The sequence below is a fragment of the Moesziomyces antarcticus genome, assembly GCF_000747765.1.
Source record: "Moesziomyces antarcticus DNA, scaffold: scaffold_v10007, strain JCM 10317, whole genome shotgun sequence".
NCBI classification, from domain to species: Eukaryota; Fungi; Basidiomycota; class Ustilaginomycetes; order Ustilaginales; family Ustilaginaceae; genus Moesziomyces; species Moesziomyces antarcticus.
In genome coordinates this window covers 432,367-452,159 of record NW_014639003.1, presented here as the reverse complement: position 1 = coordinate 452,159, position 19,793 = coordinate 432,367, and the positions used below count along the sequence as shown (strand labels likewise).

At 60.4% G+C, this 19,793-nt stretch overlaps 10 protein-coding genes across 10 annotated transcripts; 5 read left to right on the top strand and 5 right to left on the bottom strand.

Annotated features, from left to right (window-relative positions):
• Nucleotides 1–411: 411 nt before the first annotated feature.
• Nucleotides 412–1,111, bottom strand: PAN0_007c3264 (uncharacterized protein; the record flags this gene model as incomplete). The annotated part of the gene is made up of 2 exons (XM_014801348.1): nucleotides 412–653; nucleotides 976–1,111. The coding sequence occupies 2 exons, from the start codon at nucleotides 1,109–1,111 to the stop codon at nucleotides 412–414; spliced, it is 378 nt and encodes a 125-aa protein (XP_014656834.1).
• A 1,683-nt stretch (nucleotides 1,112–2,794) lies between these two features.
• Nucleotides 2,795–3,919, top strand: PAN0_007d3263 (uncharacterized protein; the record flags this gene model as incomplete). Its single annotated transcript, XM_014801347.1, has 3 exons — nucleotides 2,795–2,812; nucleotides 3,205–3,538; nucleotides 3,591–3,919. 3 exons carry the CDS (start codon nucleotides 2,795–2,797, stop codon nucleotides 3,917–3,919), a joined length of 681 nt encoding a protein of 226 aa, XP_014656833.1.
• A 539-nt stretch (nucleotides 3,920–4,458) lies between these two features.
• PAN0_007d3262 (uncharacterized protein) lies at nucleotides 4,459–7,818 on the top strand (the record flags this gene model as incomplete). Its single annotated transcript, XM_014801346.1, has 2 exons — nucleotides 4,459–5,092; nucleotides 5,189–7,818. 2 exons carry the CDS (start codon nucleotides 4,459–4,461, stop codon nucleotides 7,816–7,818), a joined length of 3,264 nt encoding a protein of 1,087 aa, XP_014656832.1.
• A 189-nt stretch (nucleotides 7,819–8,007) lies between these two features.
• On the bottom strand, nucleotides 8,008–8,813 carry PAN0_007c3261 (ARP2/3 complex; the record flags this gene model as incomplete). Its single annotated transcript, XM_014801345.1, has 4 exons — nucleotides 8,008–8,070; nucleotides 8,150–8,335; nucleotides 8,455–8,527; nucleotides 8,665–8,813. 4 exons carry the CDS (start codon nucleotides 8,811–8,813, stop codon nucleotides 8,008–8,010), a joined length of 471 nt encoding a protein of 156 aa, XP_014656831.1.
• Nucleotides 8,814–8,840: 27 nt separating this feature from the next.
• On the bottom strand, nucleotides 8,841–9,516 carry PAN0_007c3260 (uncharacterized protein; the record flags this gene model as incomplete). The annotated part of the gene is made up of 3 exons (XM_014801344.1): nucleotides 8,841–9,212; nucleotides 9,311–9,416; nucleotides 9,506–9,516. 3 exons carry the CDS (start codon nucleotides 9,514–9,516, stop codon nucleotides 8,841–8,843), a joined length of 489 nt encoding a protein of 162 aa, XP_014656830.1.
• A 398-nt stretch (nucleotides 9,517–9,914) lies between these two features.
• On the top strand, nucleotides 9,915–13,038 carry PAN0_007d3259 (OPT oligopeptide transporter; the record flags this gene model as incomplete). The annotated part of the gene is made up of 3 exons (XM_014801343.1): nucleotides 9,915–10,152; nucleotides 10,233–12,805; nucleotides 12,880–13,038. The coding sequence occupies 3 exons, from the start codon at nucleotides 9,915–9,917 to the stop codon at nucleotides 13,036–13,038; spliced, it is 2,970 nt and encodes a 989-aa protein (XP_014656829.1).
• A 196-nt stretch (nucleotides 13,039–13,234) lies between these two features.
• Nucleotides 13,235–13,666, bottom strand: PAN0_007c3258 (mitochondrial 30S ribosomal protein S19; the record flags this gene model as incomplete). The annotated part of the gene is made up of 3 exons (XM_014801342.1): nucleotides 13,235–13,367; nucleotides 13,440–13,542; nucleotides 13,624–13,666. 3 exons carry the CDS (start codon nucleotides 13,664–13,666, stop codon nucleotides 13,235–13,237), a joined length of 279 nt encoding a protein of 92 aa, XP_014656828.1.
• A 1,373-nt stretch (nucleotides 13,667–15,039) lies between these two features.
• Nucleotides 15,040–16,212, top strand: PAN0_007d3257 (3-deoxy-7-phosphoheptulonate synthase; the record flags this gene model as incomplete). Its single annotated transcript, XM_014801341.1, has 1 exon — nucleotides 15,040–16,212. One exon carries the CDS (start codon nucleotides 15,040–15,042, stop codon nucleotides 16,210–16,212), a length of 1,173 nt encoding a protein of 390 aa, XP_014656827.1.
• Nucleotides 16,213–16,949: 737 nt separating this feature from the next.
• PAN0_007d3256 (carbohydrate esterase family 4 protein) lies at nucleotides 16,950–18,575 on the top strand (the record flags this gene model as incomplete). Its single annotated transcript, XM_014801340.1, has 1 exon — nucleotides 16,950–18,575. One exon carries the CDS (start codon nucleotides 16,950–16,952, stop codon nucleotides 18,573–18,575), a length of 1,626 nt encoding a protein of 541 aa, XP_014656826.1.
• Nucleotides 18,576–18,780: 205 nt separating this feature from the next.
• On the bottom strand, nucleotides 18,781–19,742 carry PAN0_007c3255 (uncharacterized protein; the record flags this gene model as incomplete). Its single annotated transcript, XM_014801339.1, has 4 exons — nucleotides 18,781–18,931; nucleotides 19,009–19,064; nucleotides 19,142–19,566; nucleotides 19,643–19,742. 4 exons carry the CDS (start codon nucleotides 19,740–19,742, stop codon nucleotides 18,781–18,783), a joined length of 732 nt encoding a protein of 243 aa, XP_014656825.1.
• Between the last annotated feature and the right edge of the window lie 51 nt (nucleotides 19,743–19,793).

Below are 19,793 nucleotides of genomic sequence, written 5' to 3'. Positions count from 1 at the left end.
CCTTTTCTTTTTCTTTGCACAGAGGGCTGACTGACTTACGTAGCTCATCTGTTTGAGCGGGTTAAGAAGCAGGGCTGTTCAGCATCGACGAGGTTTCGTCGGCGATCGACGCCCAAGCAGGGCGAAGGTGAGCGGACGGATAAGGTGCGGTTGCCAAAGCAAAGTGTACAGTGAAGCGTGCTGGGTCCGACGCAGCTCCGATCCGGTGACGCGCCACGCGAGGATCCATCGTGACAGGCCGCAATGTGTCATCGCCATTGCCCCTCAATTCGGTTAATTAATTTTCTTTCCTTTTCTCTCACAATTTTTTCCCTTAAATTCCGGGAAAGCTTGAAATGCGCAGCTCTGGTTCTGGTCGGTGACCAACGACAAGCTGTGCAGCGCGTGGCAATGCTTTCCACTCGCAGGCGTCTAAGAACGTAGCTCGGCTAGGGACCAGACGTCGGCGACGTGCGAAACAACCGGTGAGTTCGGTGCAGAGGCGGAAAACACGGAAGTTTGCCCGGCCAGCCTTAGCGCCTTTTCAAGGCTCGCATGAGCTGAAGCTAAGCTCGCCAAGCGGCGACCGACAATCTGCGGTGCTGAGACGAAGAGGTGCAAGCGCAAGCGCGATCGATACTTGGCTAGCTGCCTCTTAGAGGAGGCTTCTTCTTCTGTGGCCATTGAACCTCGGGGCTTGGGTTGGGGTTCAAACCGCCGGCGTGACACGCTAGGGCGTGGTGACAAAGCGCTACAATCTGATAGCAAAGATGCATCAAACGTGGTCGTGCGATTCGAAGCATCGTGTTGCGAACTTATCATCTGGAAGCGACAGACCAAGCCGAGTTGACCGGCGGCAGATTCATGCTCCGAATCGTGTAGCGTACGAAGAGGCAGCAAGTACAAAACTCGCCTGCGAACATGTCGTGCGAATCTCCTGAGGCGGGCATGCACTATCACCACATGGCCTTCGTCGTTGCTGTGCGCAACTCCGACCCGAGGCAGCCGAGGTTGGGGTGGAACTGGGACCGCGGATTTGACCGGTGTCTCGCGCATCATCCCTGCTGGTGATGCGCTGCAGTGGGGCCAGGGCAGGCGCGACAAAAGGTCCGAGCCGTGCATCCCTCGCCATGCTGGCCGTGTGGGGATCCAATGAGAGCCCACTTGGCCCGAAGTTTTGAAATAACCCCCATTGAAGTGTCCATGGCCCCCTCGAACCATCCGAGAGATGTGAGCATCGGGGCATGAAAGCAGCGTGGGATTCTGCGAAGGGTCGCACAAGCCGCATGGCGTAAGCAAGAGTTGAGTCTAAATTTTGAGACGGCACTGTCGCCCGCGTGCGGGGCCCGTGGGCTCCCAGCGCTGCGGCCATGGAGCTTGCACACCCAGGTCCGGCGTGAGGAAACCTCCGAAGGGGCGGAACCACATGTCCGTGCTTTCCCGCGGAACCAACGCGTGCGGCTCCCCTGCGACACGACCAGCAAGCATGGCATTTCACAAGCACCCCCATCGCGCATGCACAAACGCCCCAATGAAGCTGATTGCAGCACGAATGCAGGTGGCATCTCTTCACAGAGTCACCGCACATGCATACCGCAGAATCATGGCGATCTTGCCTGCACCTTGCGCGACGCCGCGTGCCACCCGACGAATCGCAGGCAGGATCTGGTGCTGATGCGCATCTTTTCGTATGCATTTCAGGTGTGGCTCCGCCATGCGTCACTCCAATCACAGACCGCGAGCAGCGGTGTCACGGCCCGAAGGACGGATCTGGGGAATCTATCGGCTTTGCCAAGGCTCAGGCTTAGCCTAACGTGCACGATGGACTGGCAATGCCAACAAACAGCGTCGGGGCCTTCTCGCAACATGTTCCTCGCATGAATGCATCCCCCACTCGGCCAACTCGGTCCGACGCCACACCGCACGGGACCGAGCGCACAATGGCTATCAGGGAGCATCTTCCGTTGCGAGTTTGGAAGCCGCTCTCGGAACACATCGAGGCGAACGCCTGCGGAATCAGAAAAATTTCACCAGAACATCACGAGCATCAGCGCAGAGATGATTGCCTCTAGGTGACCGGTGTTCTAGGGGGTGATTGGCTGGATCGATGGCCGAGGCTCGAAGCGAGCCTGCTGAAGGAAAGCATTCCCGGATCGTAATGAGGTCGTGAGGTCATGGCAGGCTGTTGGCCTTGCGCACCGGTATCTCCGAGCTCTTCTCCGAGGGCTACGTTCGGGACCACTTCGGAGAGTCGCGCAACTGAAGACCATTGTGTCATTGTGTGGGCAGGGGATCCATGCGCTTCTGGTGGGCAAAAGAAAAGTGGGTTGTGGGCGGAGTGCCTTCCGAATCCGATGCCGAAGAGGGTTGGGGAGAGGGTGGGGGCGGAGGGCAGCTGGCGAGCTTCTGGCCAGAGAGAACGGAGCATGGCTCCAACCACGGCCATGGAAGCACAATCTGCGTTGTCAACCATCTCCTCGCGTGGCATCTCGGATGCGACCAAACGCCGGAGTGCAATTCGAGCCCGAGATCTCTGGTGACTGTGCTGTGAAAAAAAGAAAGCAAGGATGGTATGCCCTTTGCCGCACGGTGATGTAGCTTTTGATCTTTCCAACAGGCGAAAGGCTCAAGTAGAAAAATCAAGAGGAAAAAGGGGGACAAAACAGGTGAGTCTGGCAAGGATGGAGCCGAGCAAAGGTGCGTGGCTGCCTCGGAATTTACGGAGGGTGAAAGCGGCTGGCAGAGGTTCCCGACATTTCTTGTGCAAGCCAGGCGAGGTGGCCGCCCAGGGGAAGCCCGCTTATGCGCCTTCCGCATGCGCATGCTACACTTTGTGAGTTGGCGTACCGAAAACTCGCCTAGTCGGTGGGGCGTCGGTGGACGTTGCCATGCCGAGCTAGCCACTATGCTTGATGCAAGCTGCATAGGGGCCTTCTCTGGCTCGAGGTCGTCCATCTGGCGTGTGGTGGCTTAAGACATTGACCATTGTCACTAATGCGCCGTTATCACCGTCACCAGCCTGCCTCTTGGCGTGGCTGACACTGCTTCGTGCTCTTTGGTGCGCCCACACCGAATCGCACAATGGGCTGGCATCGCATCCTGGAGGAGCCCCAAACTTGACGGTGTTTCGGCACCTTTCACGTTCGAGAGAATTCGCCGTTCGAGCATGCTGTGTGTTTGACCATACGAGCCATTGGAGCATGCAAGACCTGCTGGCGTGTACAGCCACAAGTCCGAACCAAGGGCAGGGGGACGGACGATGGACTTTGCGTCGCCTCGGCTTTTGGCGGACCTGGGTGGCTCGAGAGGGTTTTCTGGGTGAAGCGCGATGCACTCCACCTTCTGTGCTCGGCGGCTGATGTGCAGGAAACCGGATCACCTCATTTGTCGGCTGCTTGCTCTGAGGGCGTGGCTCGGCTGTACAACGGCTATCCTCCCCTCGCCGCGCTGCGGTTGGGCTTGCAGCTGCGAGCCAGTGCCAGAAAGCGAGCGGCCTGCGACCGTCGAGATCGACGTTCAACAGAGCATCAGGCTACCATGCACGCGCGAATCCATAGCCGTACGCAACTCGGATCCAGACCCGTTGTCTCGTAGCTCGTCTGCATGAGCAGCAGCTGCAGCCGTCACTGCTCCTGCCTCCCTTTCTGCTCCTGCTCCTGCTCCTGCTCCTGCTCCTGCTCCTGCTCATGTTTCGGCTGCAGCTTTGAGCCTGTCCTGGATGAACCCAAGCCGTAAGGTTCCCGCATCGGATGCTGCCCGCATTGTCCAAACACGCAACCTCGCCCAGGGGTGCAGCCGTCACGCCTCGTGCGCCTCTTCGGGAATCCTACCGACCGGCAAGTCAATCCCACGCATGTGGCCGCCCGCCCGCAACTCGACCGTCTCTGCTCCAATTGGCATCCATCCCGCTTCCTCTCCGCCCATCACCATTCACATCTGAGCCAAAGAGCAGCTGAGCCCCCTCCAGAACGGCTTATCGCACGCACCGTTCTCCTTCGCTATTCGCCGTGGCCGAGAGGCACCAAGTCGCAGAGGCAAAAACGCTAAAGGCCAATCGGTCGGCGCTTCCGATCGCCCTTAGCGGTCTCCAGAGCCTGGCCTCGGATTCTTGTATCGTCGCCGTCTCGCTCTTCCTTTGCCTCGCGCCTCGTTTTCCCACCATCTCGAACGCGCATCCCCACCAGCTGATCCGGTGCACTAGAAGTCCTCTTCGTCATCACTAGACAGCAAGTCTATCCACCGCACAATTCGGACGATCCGTCACGCCAGCGTTTGCAGCCACTTGCTGTCGCTTGCTCGAGCTTTGGTCTTCCTCTGCCGACCCTCTGCACCTTGAGGCTCAAACAGACCTCGCGAGCGTAGGCTCTGTGCATCGACTTCTTCCAAAATCGACCACGTCCGCGCGACGCCTTGCCCATCATTTCGTCCGTCACCGTCGAGCGTGCTTTGAGCAGCAGAAAGCTCCTGGCGCCCAGTGCCATGGACCGGCCTCCATTTCCAGATGATCCGCGTGCCTCGGCACCCCGGTCTTCCGCGTCGAGGCCACAAGCGGCAGATGCACAGAGAGGATCGGATCGACTGCCTCCCGTGCTGCCTACGAGCAACTCGCTGCCCGCCATGCCCTTCGGCCGATCCGAACGACTTCCGCCTCTCTCCCACGCTCACCTTCCTCCGATCAAGGAGCCCGACGTGGCATCCTTTGCCAGCCACCGAGCCTACGCTCCATCCCTCGGTGAGAGGCATGGCTACGATGCCCTCCGTCGGCCCAGCCCACCTGGCCATTCCGTCCCCGTTGGCATGGTTTCCGCCGATTACACCCACTCGAGAAGGTCTCCTGGAGAAAGCGGCGCGCTGCCCTATCATCCCACGCATCTGCGACATCCGGATCCGTACCGTCAGGAGCCACCGACAACCCACGTCGGCTCCCACGCCGCCCACCACATGCGTTACGATGCACCATCAGCCCACATGCGCCACCCATCCGAACTTGAGCCTATTGCATCCGGCACGCCTATCAAGCGTCCACGCGTCTCTCTTGCATGCCTCGCCTGTCGCAACCGCAAGTCTCGCTGCGATGGCGTTCGCCCAACATGCAAGACTTGCGCCAACATGAGTAAGTGACTTAGCGCACCTCGGCCTCAGCGTCAGCCTCAGAGACAGCTTGACTGACCCCTCCTATACACCCATCTTCTCCTTGGCTTCTCGCCAGAAATCGACTGCAAGTGGCCCGAGGTCGACTTCCGTCGTGCAAAGACTGGAGACGCCGCTCGCACCCGCAAGAGGAGCCCCGCTGGCCCGTCGGGTCAGCGATCGCCAGAATCCTTGGAGCACAGAAGCCGCCCCCTGACCGACATTGCCGCAGAGGGCCGCGGCCTGGTATCCTCGGATCGCCATTCTGATGCCCTGGCCTCGTCGCCTTCACTGCCTGCTCTGCCCATGGGTGCTGCTTTGCATCCCCGTGCGGGCCCTCAGGCAACCAGCCCCGTTCAAAGTCGTATCGGCCGCTATCGGACGCATTCCGACGGTGACCGCGATGCTCGGTATGCGGATCCTGCGGTCAGCCGCAGTCCCTCCGAGAGGCATCTGCTGCCCCCCTATGCTCGCGACGGTCGCGCCGACCTATACGACAGGATGGAAGCTCAGACACGCCCATACAGCTCGGGAGGCGTGCCGGGCTTGCGGCTTGATCCGACTGCATCATGGATGCGCGAAGAACGCACAGAATCGCATCCTCACGACGTTCGCACCCCTTACGACAGCCATCCGAGCAGGCCCGTGCGAGGCTTGCCGGAGCTGCGCATGACGCCAACAACAGCAGCCTTGATGCGATGCAGACAGAGGGCCGCCGAGGTCGCCGTGCTTGCACGACCGGCCATCGATCCGCAGCGTACGGCCGTGGAAGCACATCTGCTTCGCGAACGTTCTCTCGAAGACCTCGCCGATCGAGCCTCACCGGGCGAGCGTCTGGATCGCGCTTTCGCCGCCGATTGGCAGATCCTCGGAGGCTTGTCTCCAAACGCACGACGTCCCTTTATGGACGTCGCAGCCGGCATCGTGGGCATCATCGAAATCTTCGGCGAGCAGGCCCCGCACGGCGTTGCACCATCGCCTCCACAAGATGCTCGCCTGCACACCTTCCGCCTGCGCGCCGCCTCGGCCCTGCAGCCGGACCTTCGCCATGTAAGCGTGGCTCTGGATCTCTCTCCACAACAAAAGGACGACCTGCTCGAGGCTTCCTCGTCCGCCTACGACACGCTCAGCTACGCGGTTCCAGTCGATCGCCTCTCCTGGCCGCTCTCTAGCAGCGTTCGGCGCGCCTTGACGGTGCATGCCACCGAGAGCGCACAGGCCGTCGGTGCCACTCAGACGTCGCCCGTGCACCCATCGGCACTGCCAGCCTCTGACGCTGTCCCTTTCCTGCGCCAGGAAGATGTCAAGCCGCCTCAGAAAGTTCTCGAGCTCTGCTTTGCTGCCTACACAAGGGCCGTCGGAGAGCAGGTGCCCGGTTTGGACACCGAGGTGGTTGCGCAGCGCATCCGCGACGGATCCATCTCGGCGCTGCTGGCCAACGCCATGTGTGCCATTGGAGCCAGTCTCTACGAGCGCGCAGGCGAGCGCCTGCCGGTGGCCGAAGCCCTCGGCAGCAAGATGTACCTCCGCCGCTCGCGGGCGCTGATCGGTGGCGCCCTGCAGAACCCGGATCTGGAGGCCATCTTGGCGCTCGGCGTCATGGCCATCCGTGATATCCTCATGGGTGAGATCGTGTCGTCGGCCGCCATCGTGTCTTCGGCCATGCGTCTGTGCATGCAGTTGGATCTGCATCGCACGCGGGCCTCGACGCCTCCAACAAGTGCAGATGGCCAAGAGGGTGCAAAGAAGCAGGGCTTGCGAGCCGATGATGTCTTTTGGATGATCTACTGCTTGGATCGCATCACCGCGATTGCAACGGCGAGGCCGCTAGCGATCAAGGACCACGAGATCGATACCCCATTCCCGGCAACGCTGCGCAAGGGGCAGCCTTCGATCTTTGCTGCGCTCGTTCGGCAGCTGCATTACCTTGGCCGCCTTGCCGAGGTGGCCATCTCGGCTCCCGTGGGCCCTGGCAGCAATCCTGAGCGTCAGCGGGTCCGCGATGCTGAGATCGCGGCCGCGGGGGCCGATCTGGTCGGTCACTACGAGTCACTGCCTTCGGTTCTCCAGCTGAGTCCTGCCAATCTTGAAAGGGCTCAGTCAAAGGGCGAGGCGCTCTCGTTTCTGCAGCTGCACCTCACTCACAATATGGCGCTCCTGCATCGCTTCCTGCTGTCCGAGGCCCACATCACCTTGGCAGAGCACGACGCAATGCGCTCTGCCGTTCACCAGACCGCCGAGATTTGCCGCCTCGGCGAGGCATTCAACCCGGACCTCCTTGCTGACACGCCCTTGTCGGCTGTGGCATGCTTCTTGGCTGGATGCGCCTCGCTCTCCGAGATCGAGTATCTGCAGGAGGTGATGGAGTTGCCGTCCCGCGGCGAGGATCGCTCTCGGGCCCAGCAGATGCAGCTCGACCACACGCAGGCCGACATGGAGCAGCTGCTCGAGACGATGGGCAAGCATGCCAAGCTCTGGCCCGTGGCGCTCAGGCTCGTCAGCCTGCTCGAGACGCAGATGCACTCGGGCGCCTCGGCAGCGTCGTCGTCCACTGTAAGCGCACTCGTGGCCCAGGTCGAGGCGGTCCACGTCGTGGTTCGACGACCCGCGGAAGCGAGCGACCGCGCAGCTGCCAAGGCGGGTCCGGTCCTGGTGCGCAGGATCCATGATCTCGAAATCCTTCGCGCTGTCTTTCCGCACCTGTGTTGATCTTATCCCACGTAGATGTAGTAAATGTATGCCGCAACAACGATCTTTATAGCTAGACATTGTGAATGGCAGCTTTGAAGATGCTGTTTATACGTGCTGCTGAGGTGTCCATGAGTTTCGTCATTACGCTGAGACTGGCGTGTGCTTAGCGATGGTCTGATCGTGGCATGGGTGGGGCTGTGACGAGATCTAGATGGTTCTGCGGTCGGCCATGACACGGACGATGCAACCTGTTCCTGCCACCTCGGTCAACTTTGTGCGCAGGGAAAGCGGGGTCAGTGGTCTTTGGAGCTAGGGGAAACAAGGATGTGGGGATTCGAGGGATGCTTACGCGTTCGTGCCAGCCAAGGAGGACTGCGCAGTTGATGCCTTCGCCCTCGCCGCCGAGTTCGAGGCCCTTGTAGAGGAACTTCATGAGGGCATCGCGCTGGTCGATCGAAATCGCCTTGATCGCCGCTCCAATCTCGGCCGACTTGGTGCTGTTCACAATCTCGAGTAGCGATTGCAACGTCACTTGCTACCATCCCCAAGCAGAGTCGCAGGAAGAACTGTCGAGTCAGCGATCGCTCTCTATCCAGGGAATTACCGACCAGGGCCAAGTTGAAGCCGGAAATGCAATGCGAAGCGGGGACTCACCTTTGCATCTTCAACCGTGGGACCATACGGGTAGTCGGAAAGAACCAGAGCGAGTGCGCCCGCGGTATCACCCCTGTGTTGCGCATCGCAGGTCGTAAACGATCAGGCGTACTTGAATGTCAGCGACCGTCGTCAAACGCAATCAGGCATGACTGCTCCAGCTCCGCGGTGCCTTGCGCAAGGCGGTTCTGGATGAAAGCGACGACTTACCTCCCGATGAGTGTCCTGACTTCTGTAGACTTGGCCTTGGCTTCCGCTAGCGCTTGCTCTGGCGCCTTCGGGTACGGCTCCACCAGCTCCTCGTCCAGGATCACATCCTCGTCGTACTTGTCAATATCGATCTTGCGGAAGTTGTCCATTGCTCCTGATGTTCCTTCGTGGGTTGATCAGAGACTCGAGTCGGGGGCGCTACCGTAGAACCGTTCGGCTGTCGCTTGTGTTGTTTCTATCGGTGGTAGCGTGCTGCTGGCGATGATGGTGCAGTCGTTGCGGGTGAGGAAAGTGATGCTGCGATTTGATGGCAATAGGCGCGATACTTCGAGTAGGACGTGTCCAGACAAAGTGTGCAGTGTTTGCCGTGGTGGATGGTGGACGGAGACGAGCGATGATGGTCGAGGTGGAGCAGCGGCGTTCGGGGCGGCTGTGTTGGGTGACGCCGATCCGAGAAGCGAATCGCATTTGCAAACGCACGGACGTGTTACGCCTTGCGCATGCTCACAAATTTGAGCGCCGAAAATCAACTCTGCAATTTGCGCCTCCTGAAGTCGGGAAGGGGCGGCCGCCAAAAGAGTGCGTCGCGATGGGTCGTCTCGCTAATCTGCCCTCGGCGCTTGGCGCTCGACAGCGACAGTCGCACCGCATGAGGTGGCGGGGATGAGACGGTTCCGCCACGGAATGTCATACTGACGGGCTCGATCTGGAGCGGAAGCTCTGAGGACAGTCGTGCGCCGCCAAGAACGAGGCTTGAGCGGTGGTGCCAAGCCCACATGAGCTGGCTGCGGAATTACGATTCGCAGGCTCGGCACCTCATCTTCATGCGAGGGACACGAACCTTGTCGCCATGCTGCCGCCGAACCCCAGAGTATCTTAGCTGACAATTGTCACTAGTATGCGTCGTCAATTTCGCATACGGTACCTTTCTTGTTTGTGCCACGATCACAAGACGCGCAGGTGGTGTGGAGGGAATGGGAGGTTCCCTGAGGCGAGATGGTCTTCCAAAAGCATGGCAAATAAACAGCATGGACCTGCCGCAGCTGTGGCGGTCCTTACCCACATTTCATCTGGACCTGATCAGCCGCTGCTCGAAAAGGACCTGTCTGGCCGGCTAGCGGTTCATCAACGAGCCGTACAAGGATGTGTAACTACATTTGCAGAAAGCACCAGAGCATTAGCTTTCGTCCCTCCCTTCCTTTAGCAGCTCCAGCAACAGCCTACATCGCCAGGACGGTTTCAGTCAGACCATGTCAAGACCAAGAACCGCCAACGTGCGACCCATGACGTCAGCCGGTGCGCAAGCCGCCTCTGCTCGTCCCGTCACTTCCGGGGGCAGACAAGGTGCCGTGCAGCCCAGCGAGCCAGAAGAGAGTCAGGGCAAACGCTCTTCGTGTGGCAGCACCGACACTGGTAGCGACTCTGAGAGTTCCGCATACCAGCCACCTGAAGAAGACGAGGACGATGATGTCTTTGCGTTCGCACCTCGTAAGTAGGATATGCCTGCGTCTCACCCTCGACTGGAGAGAGTGCTGACTCCAATGATGGGTTGTTGCTCGCGATTCTAGCTGGACTTGGAGCGCCTACAGTGAGAGTGGTGCCTGCGTGTCCAGATATGCCGATTCCGCCCCCCGCAGCCATGACTGCTCCAGGCAGGCCTGAGTCCTTCGCAGCTCAAGCAGCAGCCCGGGAGAGCGTCTACTACTTTGATCAGCAGAGCGGCAGCGTCTACGATGCGCGTGGCAATCTCGTACAGGCCGCCGATCCAAACGCCCCAGCCTTGCCGAACCTGCCCCACCAGCAAGGCTCTGCGATCGGCACGGCACACCAGGATGGCTCGTGCCAACCTCTGCAGCGCTCGACCTCGATCAAGTGGCATCCCTCGATCAGCGACGGCAGCAATTTGACACGTCGTTTCGAGCAAGACTCCAAAGACTTCGACAGTCCGGATTCGCCCCGCCAGTCATGGAACAACTCGATCCACTGGAACAGCCAGCCAGAAAGCAATGTGCCCACTTCCGACAGCGCCGACCTCCTTCGTCACAATCCTCGGCCTTCGTTCTCGCGCGCGGTGGAGTTGGAGCTCGAAGAAGAGGACGACTCGCCCTATCCGGAAGTGCGCGCGTCCGTGTCAAACGTGGACGATCCGACGATGCCCTCGATCACGTTTCGCTCGGTGCTGCTCGGTCTAGGCCTGTCCGCCTTTTCTTCGGCCGTCAACACTTTTCTATCGCAGAGAAATCCGCCGATCCAGATCTTTGCCATCGTCATCCAGATCCTCGTGCATCCGTTGGGCACGGTGCTTGCCAACATCCTGCCCATCCGCTCGTTCCAGCTCAACCTGCCGCGATTGCGCAGTAGTAAATCATCCAAGGGCAGGAGAAAAGCTTGGACTTGGTCGTTCAATCCGGGACCGTGGAACATCAAGGAGCATACGGTGGTGCTCATATCGGCCACCACGGGACTCAATCCGTCCTACTCGCTCTCGATCCTCTTGGCGCAGGATTTGACGCGCTTCTGGGACGATCCACGCTCGTTCCTGTATGGATTTCTGTCGGTGTGCGCACCGCAGCTGATCGGACTCGCGCTCGCCGGGTTCGTCCGGCCGGTGCTTGTGGATCCCGCATCAATGCTATGGCCCCAAAACTTGGCCGTGTCGACGGTGCTCAACACACTGCATGCCGGCGAGGAGCCGTCGTCGGGAGGTCGGACGCTCTCGCGCCTGCGCTTCTTCCAGATCGCTTCGCTGCTGGCATTCGTCTTTTACTTTTTGCCCGGCTACCTCTTTACGGCGCTGTCGATCTTCAACTGGGTCTGCTGGATCTGGCCCGACAATGTGCCCGTCAACGTGGTGTTTGGCGTGTCGGGAGGGCTCGGGGCGAGCTTTCTGACGTTCGACTGGACGCAGATCGTCTACCTCGGCTCGCCATTGATCACTCCGTGGTGGGCGCAGGCGAATCTTTTCGGCGGCTTTGTGCTGGGCATTTGGATCGCGGCGCCTCTGTTGTACTGGACCAATTCGCTGCATACCTCGTTCATGCCGCTCCTGTCCGGCAGCAGCTTCGACCGGTTCGGACAGCACTACAACGTGTCGAGGGTGTCGCCGGATCACAAGACACTGCATGCAGACGCCTACGCCGCCTACTCGCAGGTGTACATCTCGGCAGGACTGGTGGTGGCCTACTTTGGTGGATTCGCACTGATCACAGCGGCGGTGGTTCACACGACGTTGTACCACGGCAGGTTTGTCCTGGAACGTCTGCGCTCTCGCATGGCCGTGTCGGACGACGTCCATGCGCGGTTGATACGCAAATATCCGAGCGTTCCCGTGCTTTGGTACGTCGTGCTGCTGATCATTGGACTCGGCATGGCGATTGTGCTCACGGCGGCCTACGACACGGGATTGCCCATTTGGGCACTCATGCTGGCCATCCTCATCCCCGTGGCTTACCTGCTGCCCTTTGGCTTGATCTTTGCGATCAGCAGCCTGCCTGCCGGAACGAATCTGGTGGCGGAATTGCTGGCATCGTGGCTGTTGCCGGGCAAGCCGCTGCCGGTGATGATGTTCAAGACGGTCAGCCAGCAGACGACGACGTTCAGCCTGCTGTTTGCGCAAGATCAGAAGCTGGGCAACTATATGAAGATCGGGCCTCGGTCGGTGTTTTTGGTGCAGATCACCTCGATCATCGTCAGCAGCGCGGTGCAGATTGTAACCAAGGACTTTCTGCGCAGCCGCATCAAGGACCTGTGCGATCCCAACCAGGCGCAGCGCTTCACATGCCCGACGGTCAACATCTTTTTCACCGCCTCGGTCATCTGGGGTGCCATCGGTGTCGAGCGCAGCTTCGGCAAGTCTTCGGCGTACCACTGGCTGTTTTACGGGCTGGTGGTCGGAGCGGTGGTGCCGGTGCTCACGTGGTACCTGGCGCGAAGGTACAAGTGGCGCCCAATGCAGTTGGTATCCGCGCCCATCATCTTTGTCGGTATGAGCCTGGCGCCGCCCGCATCCGGGATCAACTTTACTTCGGCGATCCTTGTGGGCTGGTTCTTTGGATACTGGATGCGCAAGTACCGCGTCGAATGGTGGTCACGGTACAACTTTGTGCTCGCTGGCGCGCTCGACTTTGGCACCATCATGTCGGTAAGTGTCAGTCTAGCCGCGTCCGTACTGGCGTGTGGGACAAGTGACTGACGTCTTCTGTTCGGCTTGGGCAGTCGATCTTGATCTACATTTTGCTCGAGATGCCCAAGAACGGCTCGCTGGAGCTGCAGTGGTGGGGCAACGAGGTGTACGTGGCCACCGCCGATGTGCAGAGCACGCCACTTCTGCTGGCGCCCGAGACCGGGTTTGCGCCACCACCTGGCGCCATGTGATCCACGCTGCTGCTTCCAAGTCTCACCCGTGTTCCGTCGAGGTGCCTTTGAATTTGTGCGTGACATCGATATGCAGTCGTTCTGAGGCTGATACAAAGCGTCTGTGTATTGAAAGCTTGCGCTTCTTTTGTTGTTGAATGATCGAGGTACAAGTACAAGTGTTGGAAGAGTGCAAGGTCGGTGTCGGAGCAAAGTCCTACTTGTTCTTCGTCAATCGGTAGCTGAAGCGCGCTCGTGTGTGCGCGTATTCTCCGAGCTTGTGGCCGACCATCTCCTCGGTGATGGTGAGAGGGATGTGATGCTTTCCGTTGTGAACCATAAACTTGAGTCTGACGAGCGCAAGGAGGAGACGAGGTGAGTCAGAGTGTCTCTGCGAGACGAGAGTTGGAGATCAGACATACCCGACGAAGTTGGGAAGGATTGTGCAGCTTCTAGCGTTGGTTCGGATGGGAGTGTTGTTCTTGAGCGCTTCCGCCAAGTTGGGGAAGGCGACGAAGAAAGGACCTGCAAGAAGACGACGTTGGCCCCAAGTGAGAGTCAATACCGTGGTGATCTCTGCAGCTCGTCCGAGTGCGCGTCACTCACCCTTCCATGCCGAGCGGGATCGCGCGACTACTGTTGGCAACATGGTGCAGCGCCGGGTCTTGAGAGATGATGGGGATACGAGGCGCGGGCGGAAAAAGTGCAAAAAGACAGAGATGCCAGTCGGGACAAAGTGGGAGCCAAGTGCCGAATTCCGATTCGGGTTGAGGGAGATCGCCGATCGCATCTCGAGGAAGGAATCGCCGATCGAGGCCACGAGCTGTTGGCTCGGAGGAATTTGTTTGCGTTTCGCATCTCGGTTCGACTTCGGTTTCTCGTTTCACACGACCCAAACGAGCGGCGCGCACATGTCTTGCCACCCGCGCCGGAAAAGCGGCGTCGATCTGTGGACAGGCGCCTCTCAAAAACAGGAACCGAGACGGGCCGCCTCCTCCGATCTCGCACAGCGGCTGCTCCGGTGTCTAGTCATGTCGATGTCGAGTCTGAGCTAGCTGCTCTGTGTGTCCTGTGATACAGCAGTTGGAGGTATGCGTCTTTGTGTGCCAACGCGAGTGGGCCGCGCGAGGGCGAGTCATGCGCAGGCCACCACGCCAACTACACGCTGGGATCTCGTTGGCTGCAACCAAGGCGGCCAGATGACAGAGTGGCGGCTCGATACTGTACGGCTGAAAGCACGCAGGGTCTGCCACCAAAGCTCACACGGTGGGTGGGTGGGCCTGACCGCTGTCTCATCTATTTCGGAGCCACGCAGACGGGCACACGCCGCACGCACTCGCGCTGCAGCCAAACGCCCGTTGATGCAATCGGGGTGGGCCACCTAAAAATTTCCACATTTCGCACGCACGTTTTCGAGTCAGAAGGTGTCGCCGCGCACCGACATGAAATTCCGTCTTGGCGGCCCGAATGACGCTGCCGCCCTCCGTCGCTCTATCCGGAAGACGGTCGGGAAAGCAGCAGCGCCTGTTGATTCACAGCCGAGCTCGCGAAACACAGTTCGACCGCCCCAGGGCAGAAACCGACGAACCTCGCATCGATCGCATGACATTCGCAATGCCCGACCGGTGGTTGGTGCCTCGAGATGCGGTCTCGACGGGACGCGGGCGGGCCAGAAATCAAGAAGAAATAACGGCTTCTGAAAAGCCGCCGACCTGCTGCCACCACCAAAAAAAGAAAAAGAAAGAAAAAAGTGAAGCGGAAATGTGACTCTGCGAGATTTCATTTTTCTCAGCCGAAGCGGAAAGTGGCACGGCGGCAAGAGTGTGAAGAAAGTGCGGCAGCCTCGCCTGCTAGGCCATCCTTTGCCGATGCTACGGTGGAGCGTCTTCATCAAGGTCGGTCTTGCGCAACCCGGAGGACCAGTCCATTGCACGGCCCCTCGAGCTTGCCAACTCTACTTTTAACCACCACCACCAACCTCTCATACCCTAACCGTTACCCGCGCTCTGCAACATCTCAGCCATGTCGTCGAGCATCGCCGCCAACACGGCCAACGGCCGTTCCGCCGAGCCCCTCTCGCAGGCCATCCTCCAGAGCGGATCCAAGGACGAATACGCCTACGTCAACGATGTGCGCGTCGCTGGGTTTGAGCCGCTGATCTCGCCCTCGCTGCTGCTCCACGAGATCCCCGTGCCCAAGGAGTCGCAAGCCACGATTGCCCGCGCGCGTGGCCTGTCGAGCGCCATCATCAACGGACAGGATGACCGACTGCTCGTCGTCGTCGGCCCCTGCTCGATCCACGACCCGGAGCAGGCCAAGGAGTACGCCAAGCTGCTCAAGGCCGGCATCGAGGAGCGCTGGTCCGAGGGCCTCGTGGTCGTCATGCGCGCCTACTTTGAGAAGCCGCGCACCACGGTCGGCTGGAAGGGTCTCATCAACGACCCGGACATCAACGGCAGCTTCCAGATCAACCGCGGCCTCAAGGTTGCGCGCAACCTGCTCGTCGACCTCACCGCCCAGGGCGTGCCCGTGGCGTGCGAGGTGCTCGACACCATCTCGCCCCAGTACACTTCGGATCTGTACTCGTGGGGAGCGATCGGTGCGCGCACCACCGAGTCGCAGCTCCACCGTGAGCTCGTCTCGGGTCTCTCGATGCCCATCGGATTCAAGAACGGCACCGACGGTGGCCTCGGTGTGGCCGTCGACGCCATCCGCGCCTCTTCGCAACCGCACGCCTTTATGGGTGTGACAGAACAGGGTCTGGCTGCCATCGTGCGCACCGTCGGCAACGCCGACCTTCACATTGTCCACCGCGGCGGCTCCAAGGGCACCAACTACGACGCCGCGTCGGTGCAGTCGTCCAAGGAGCAGCTCAAGAAGGCGCTTCCGGACCGCCACCCGTCGATCATGATCGACTGCTCGCACGGCAACTCGAACAAGGACTTCCGCAACCAGCCCAAGGTGGTGGACGCCATCGCGGAGCAGCTCGAGCAGGGCGAGGATGCAATCACGGGCGTCATGATCGAGTCGCACCTCAACGAGGGCAAGCAGGGCGAGCCCAAGAACGGCCAGATCGACCAGCTCAAGTACGGCGTCTCGATCACCGACGGCTGCGTCGGCTGGGAGACCACCGTGCAGATGCTCGACAAGCTCAACGCCGCCGTGCTCAAGAGGCGCGCCAACAAGAGCGCCTGATCGTCTCGCTCGTCTGTCGTAATCGTATCGCATTGTCTTTGTCTTCTCGTGTTGTTTGGAAGTGGATTTAGGCCGAACGGCCATCACCTCTCGGGTCGTTGGCCGAAATGCTGGAATGTGAGGCCGACGACGAGCGCACACGCTGTCAACGCTTAGTCAGCATGCACCTCGCATACCGAGAAATCGTCGGAGTCGCGGCAGCTGGAAACCGACGAAACGACCGGCGGGTGGGGCTGAGCGGTCGCGCGTGCATGCAATTTGGCACGCTCCCTCGAGCTGGCGGCAACGGATGTGCGGTGCGCTTGGCGCAGCAGGGGCGATTCGAAAGCAGAGAGGCGAAAATCGCTAATTTACCAGCGGGCTAAGACCAACACTTTTTTTTTAAGATCGCAGGCTGCACACGCCGGGCTCCGTTTCGACTCTGAGCGTGGCGCGCGACAGCCGCTAGCAAACGCTGGCTCGCAAACGCTGGCTGCAGATGCTGGCTGCATTTCACTGCTGGCTTTCTTTGGCGCCCACACAACACCCGATCAGAGCCACCACCGCTCATGCACTGCTCCCTCCCTTGCTCGCCCCCTCTGTCGTGGCCATTTCATCTCCTCTCCCTCTCTCACTCCAGGACCAAAACATCCGTCCCCATCTCCCTCTCTTTTCCTCCCCGCCTCATCCTTTCTCCTCCCCTCTTCCCCTCGATCCGCTTCTGTGCGTGCTCCGACCGTACATAGACGCTTTCAACGATGAGGACGTCGCTCGTCTCTACGCTGTTCACGCTCGCCTGTGCCGGCCTCGCAGCTGCACACGGCCCTGATCTGCACGGCGCCGGATGCCGTCCGCTGCAGAAGCGCCAGCTCCTGCAGTCTGGCGGCGAGGGGCAGACCGTGACGGGCAGCGGAGGTGCCTCGGCGGCGCGTTACAGCTGCAACCCCGCCACCTGCCAGCTGCCCAAGTGCCACTGCGCCGACACCAACCCGCCCGGCGGCCTCGACCCCAAGGACGTGCCTCAGTTCATCGTCTTCACCGCCGACGACGCCGTGCAGGACTACACGATCAACTCGGTCAACCAGTTCCTCGCGCAGCGCAAGAACCCCAACGGATGCAAGCCCCTCATGTCGTACTACGTCTCGCTCAACTACACCAACTACGCCCAGGTCACCGAGCTCTACGTCAACGGCAACGACATTGGCGACCACACCATGACCCACCAGGAGCAGCCCGCCACCAACGCAGAGATCGACGGCAACCTCATCACGCTCAACGCCCTCGCAGGCATCCCCTACAAGTCGATCATCGGCTACCGTGCCCCCTTCCTCCTCTACGACCGCGCCAACCTCGAGCATCTCGCCAAGACCGGCTTCACCTACGACTCGAGCTCCACCGCATCCGTGCCCGTCACCGACCCCAACACCGACGCCTTTTGGCCCTACACGCTCGACAACGGCATGGCCAACGACTGCCAGTCGGTCGCCAACATCTGCGGCGGCCAGCCTCAGCTGCCCGGTTTCTGGGAGATCCCCATGTACGCCATCTTTGACGAGCGCGGAGCCGCGGGCGCCCATCTCATGGACCCCTACCTCGACTCGGCCAACGCCTCGGACGTGCTCGCATGGATGAAGAGCACCTTTACCGACCACTACAACGGCAAGCGCCAGCCGTTTGGCGTCTACACCCATCCCATCCACCTCGCCAAGGGCTACCCGGGCCTCAAGGACCCCGTCGACCAGATCAACATGCTCAACGAGTTTCTCGACTGGGCCACCACCTCGGCCGACATGCAGAACGTGTGGATCATCAGCAACAAGCAGCTCATCGCCTGGATGCAGAATCCCGTGCCGGCGAGCCAGCTCAACACGCTCGACGCGTTCAAGTGCCAGACGGCCAACGTCGACCAGCACATTTGCAACGGCTTTGCCAAGAACAACGATCTGCTCGAGCACTGCATCTCCAACACGGCCGGCGACGCGCTCAACAACTCGCCCTTTTACACGTGCTACGGCTGCCCGCAGACCACGCCCTCGCCGCAGCAGCCCAACCCGCCGCAGAAGAACAACGACCGCTCGCTGCGCACGCGCATCCCCAACAACTGCGACACGCCCTTTTGGGATCCCGTCGCCGCCAAGTGTCTCTGCTCCGGCTCGCAGTGCGGCTTTACCGACTCGACGCGTCCCATCGGCCCCAACGGCGACAATCTCACCTCGACCGGCAGCCAGAACACCGGCTCGTCGTCGGCGAGCGCCAGCGCGAGCGTCGACCCGTACCGCAACTTTGGCGGCGCCGCGCGCAGCACGCCCACCTCGACGCTGCTCATGTGGGGCGTGTCGGCGGCGGTGGCGCTGGCGGGCGGCGCTGTCGCCGTCCTCGTCTAGACGGCGTGGGCACGATTAGCTCCGCCTTTTCCTTTTGTTTTCCTGCTCGTATCGTAGTTGGCTCGTCCTGTCCGCACGCGCACTGACCGTGACAGGAGCCGATGGACACTTGTTCTTCCTTTCGCTCTATTGCAACGCCGTTTTTATTTCACTCGTGAGTTGGAGTGTGTGATGGGGTATGAGGAAGATTGGCGAGCAAGGTGGATCAGTTGACGGGCTTGACCATGTCTTTGGACACGGTGTAGTAGACGAGCGTCGAGTCGGGCGCGATGATGGCGAGCAGCACGTGCGAGGTGTCGACGGTGTCGGTGGACGAGGCGGCGTGTTGAGTGAGCAGGGTAAAGATCCCGACGAGTCTGTGTTGTTCAAGAGGGGAGGGTTCAGTTTGAGCGACGGCATTGCTGGTGAAAGCCGGGATGGAAGGTTGCCTTACTGCAAAGTGGTGAGGTGTTGCGAGATGGTCAGAGGAATCACGATCTCGTATGCGGTCTGTCACCGAGAAAGGCATGTTCGGGTCAGTCCATCGAAGAACGGCTAGTCTGCGCTGTAGAGGGAGGTGTACATACTGCGTTCTTTCTGCGGCCCTTGATCGCAGCCAGTCCATGCGTCAGCATAGGATCACCATCTTGGTCTTGCTCTGGCTCGGGCGGGTTGACGAGTCCGAGCCGTGTGTCGGCGTTCTTCCAGCTCGCTAGCGTCGTTTGCACCAACTCGTGCGCCTCTGAATCGGACAAGCCTGCCAGCTCCGCACTGCCCGACACCGCTGTGCTGCTTTTGGGTGCTTGCTGCGGATGACGTAGGGCAAGAGGCTCAACGACGTCCCATGCGGCCGCGCCGTTCTTGAGGTCGAGGTAGGTCTGGAAGATGGCCGATGCCTGCGTCGGGTATGCGCGGCAAAGCGATGCGGCTGCTGGATACGACGGATGCGATGCGGGGGATCCGAGCGATGTATTCACTTCTGCACCCACCTCTGCATCTACCAGGGCATCATCTGTGTGCGTCGGCGGTGGCCAAGGCGGATCAGCATGCGCGCGAAGAGATCAGCAAAGAACCGGGCTGAGACTTACACTGTTGGCGTTTGGACAGCTGGTGCGGGGTAGGCTCTGGCAGCGCAGTCGATTCGCCGCTTCCGGTTCGGTCGGATGCTGACGCAGATGTGGGTGCCATTGTCGTGGGTATGTGCTATGGAGGAGACGACGGCGAAGGAACGATTGACAG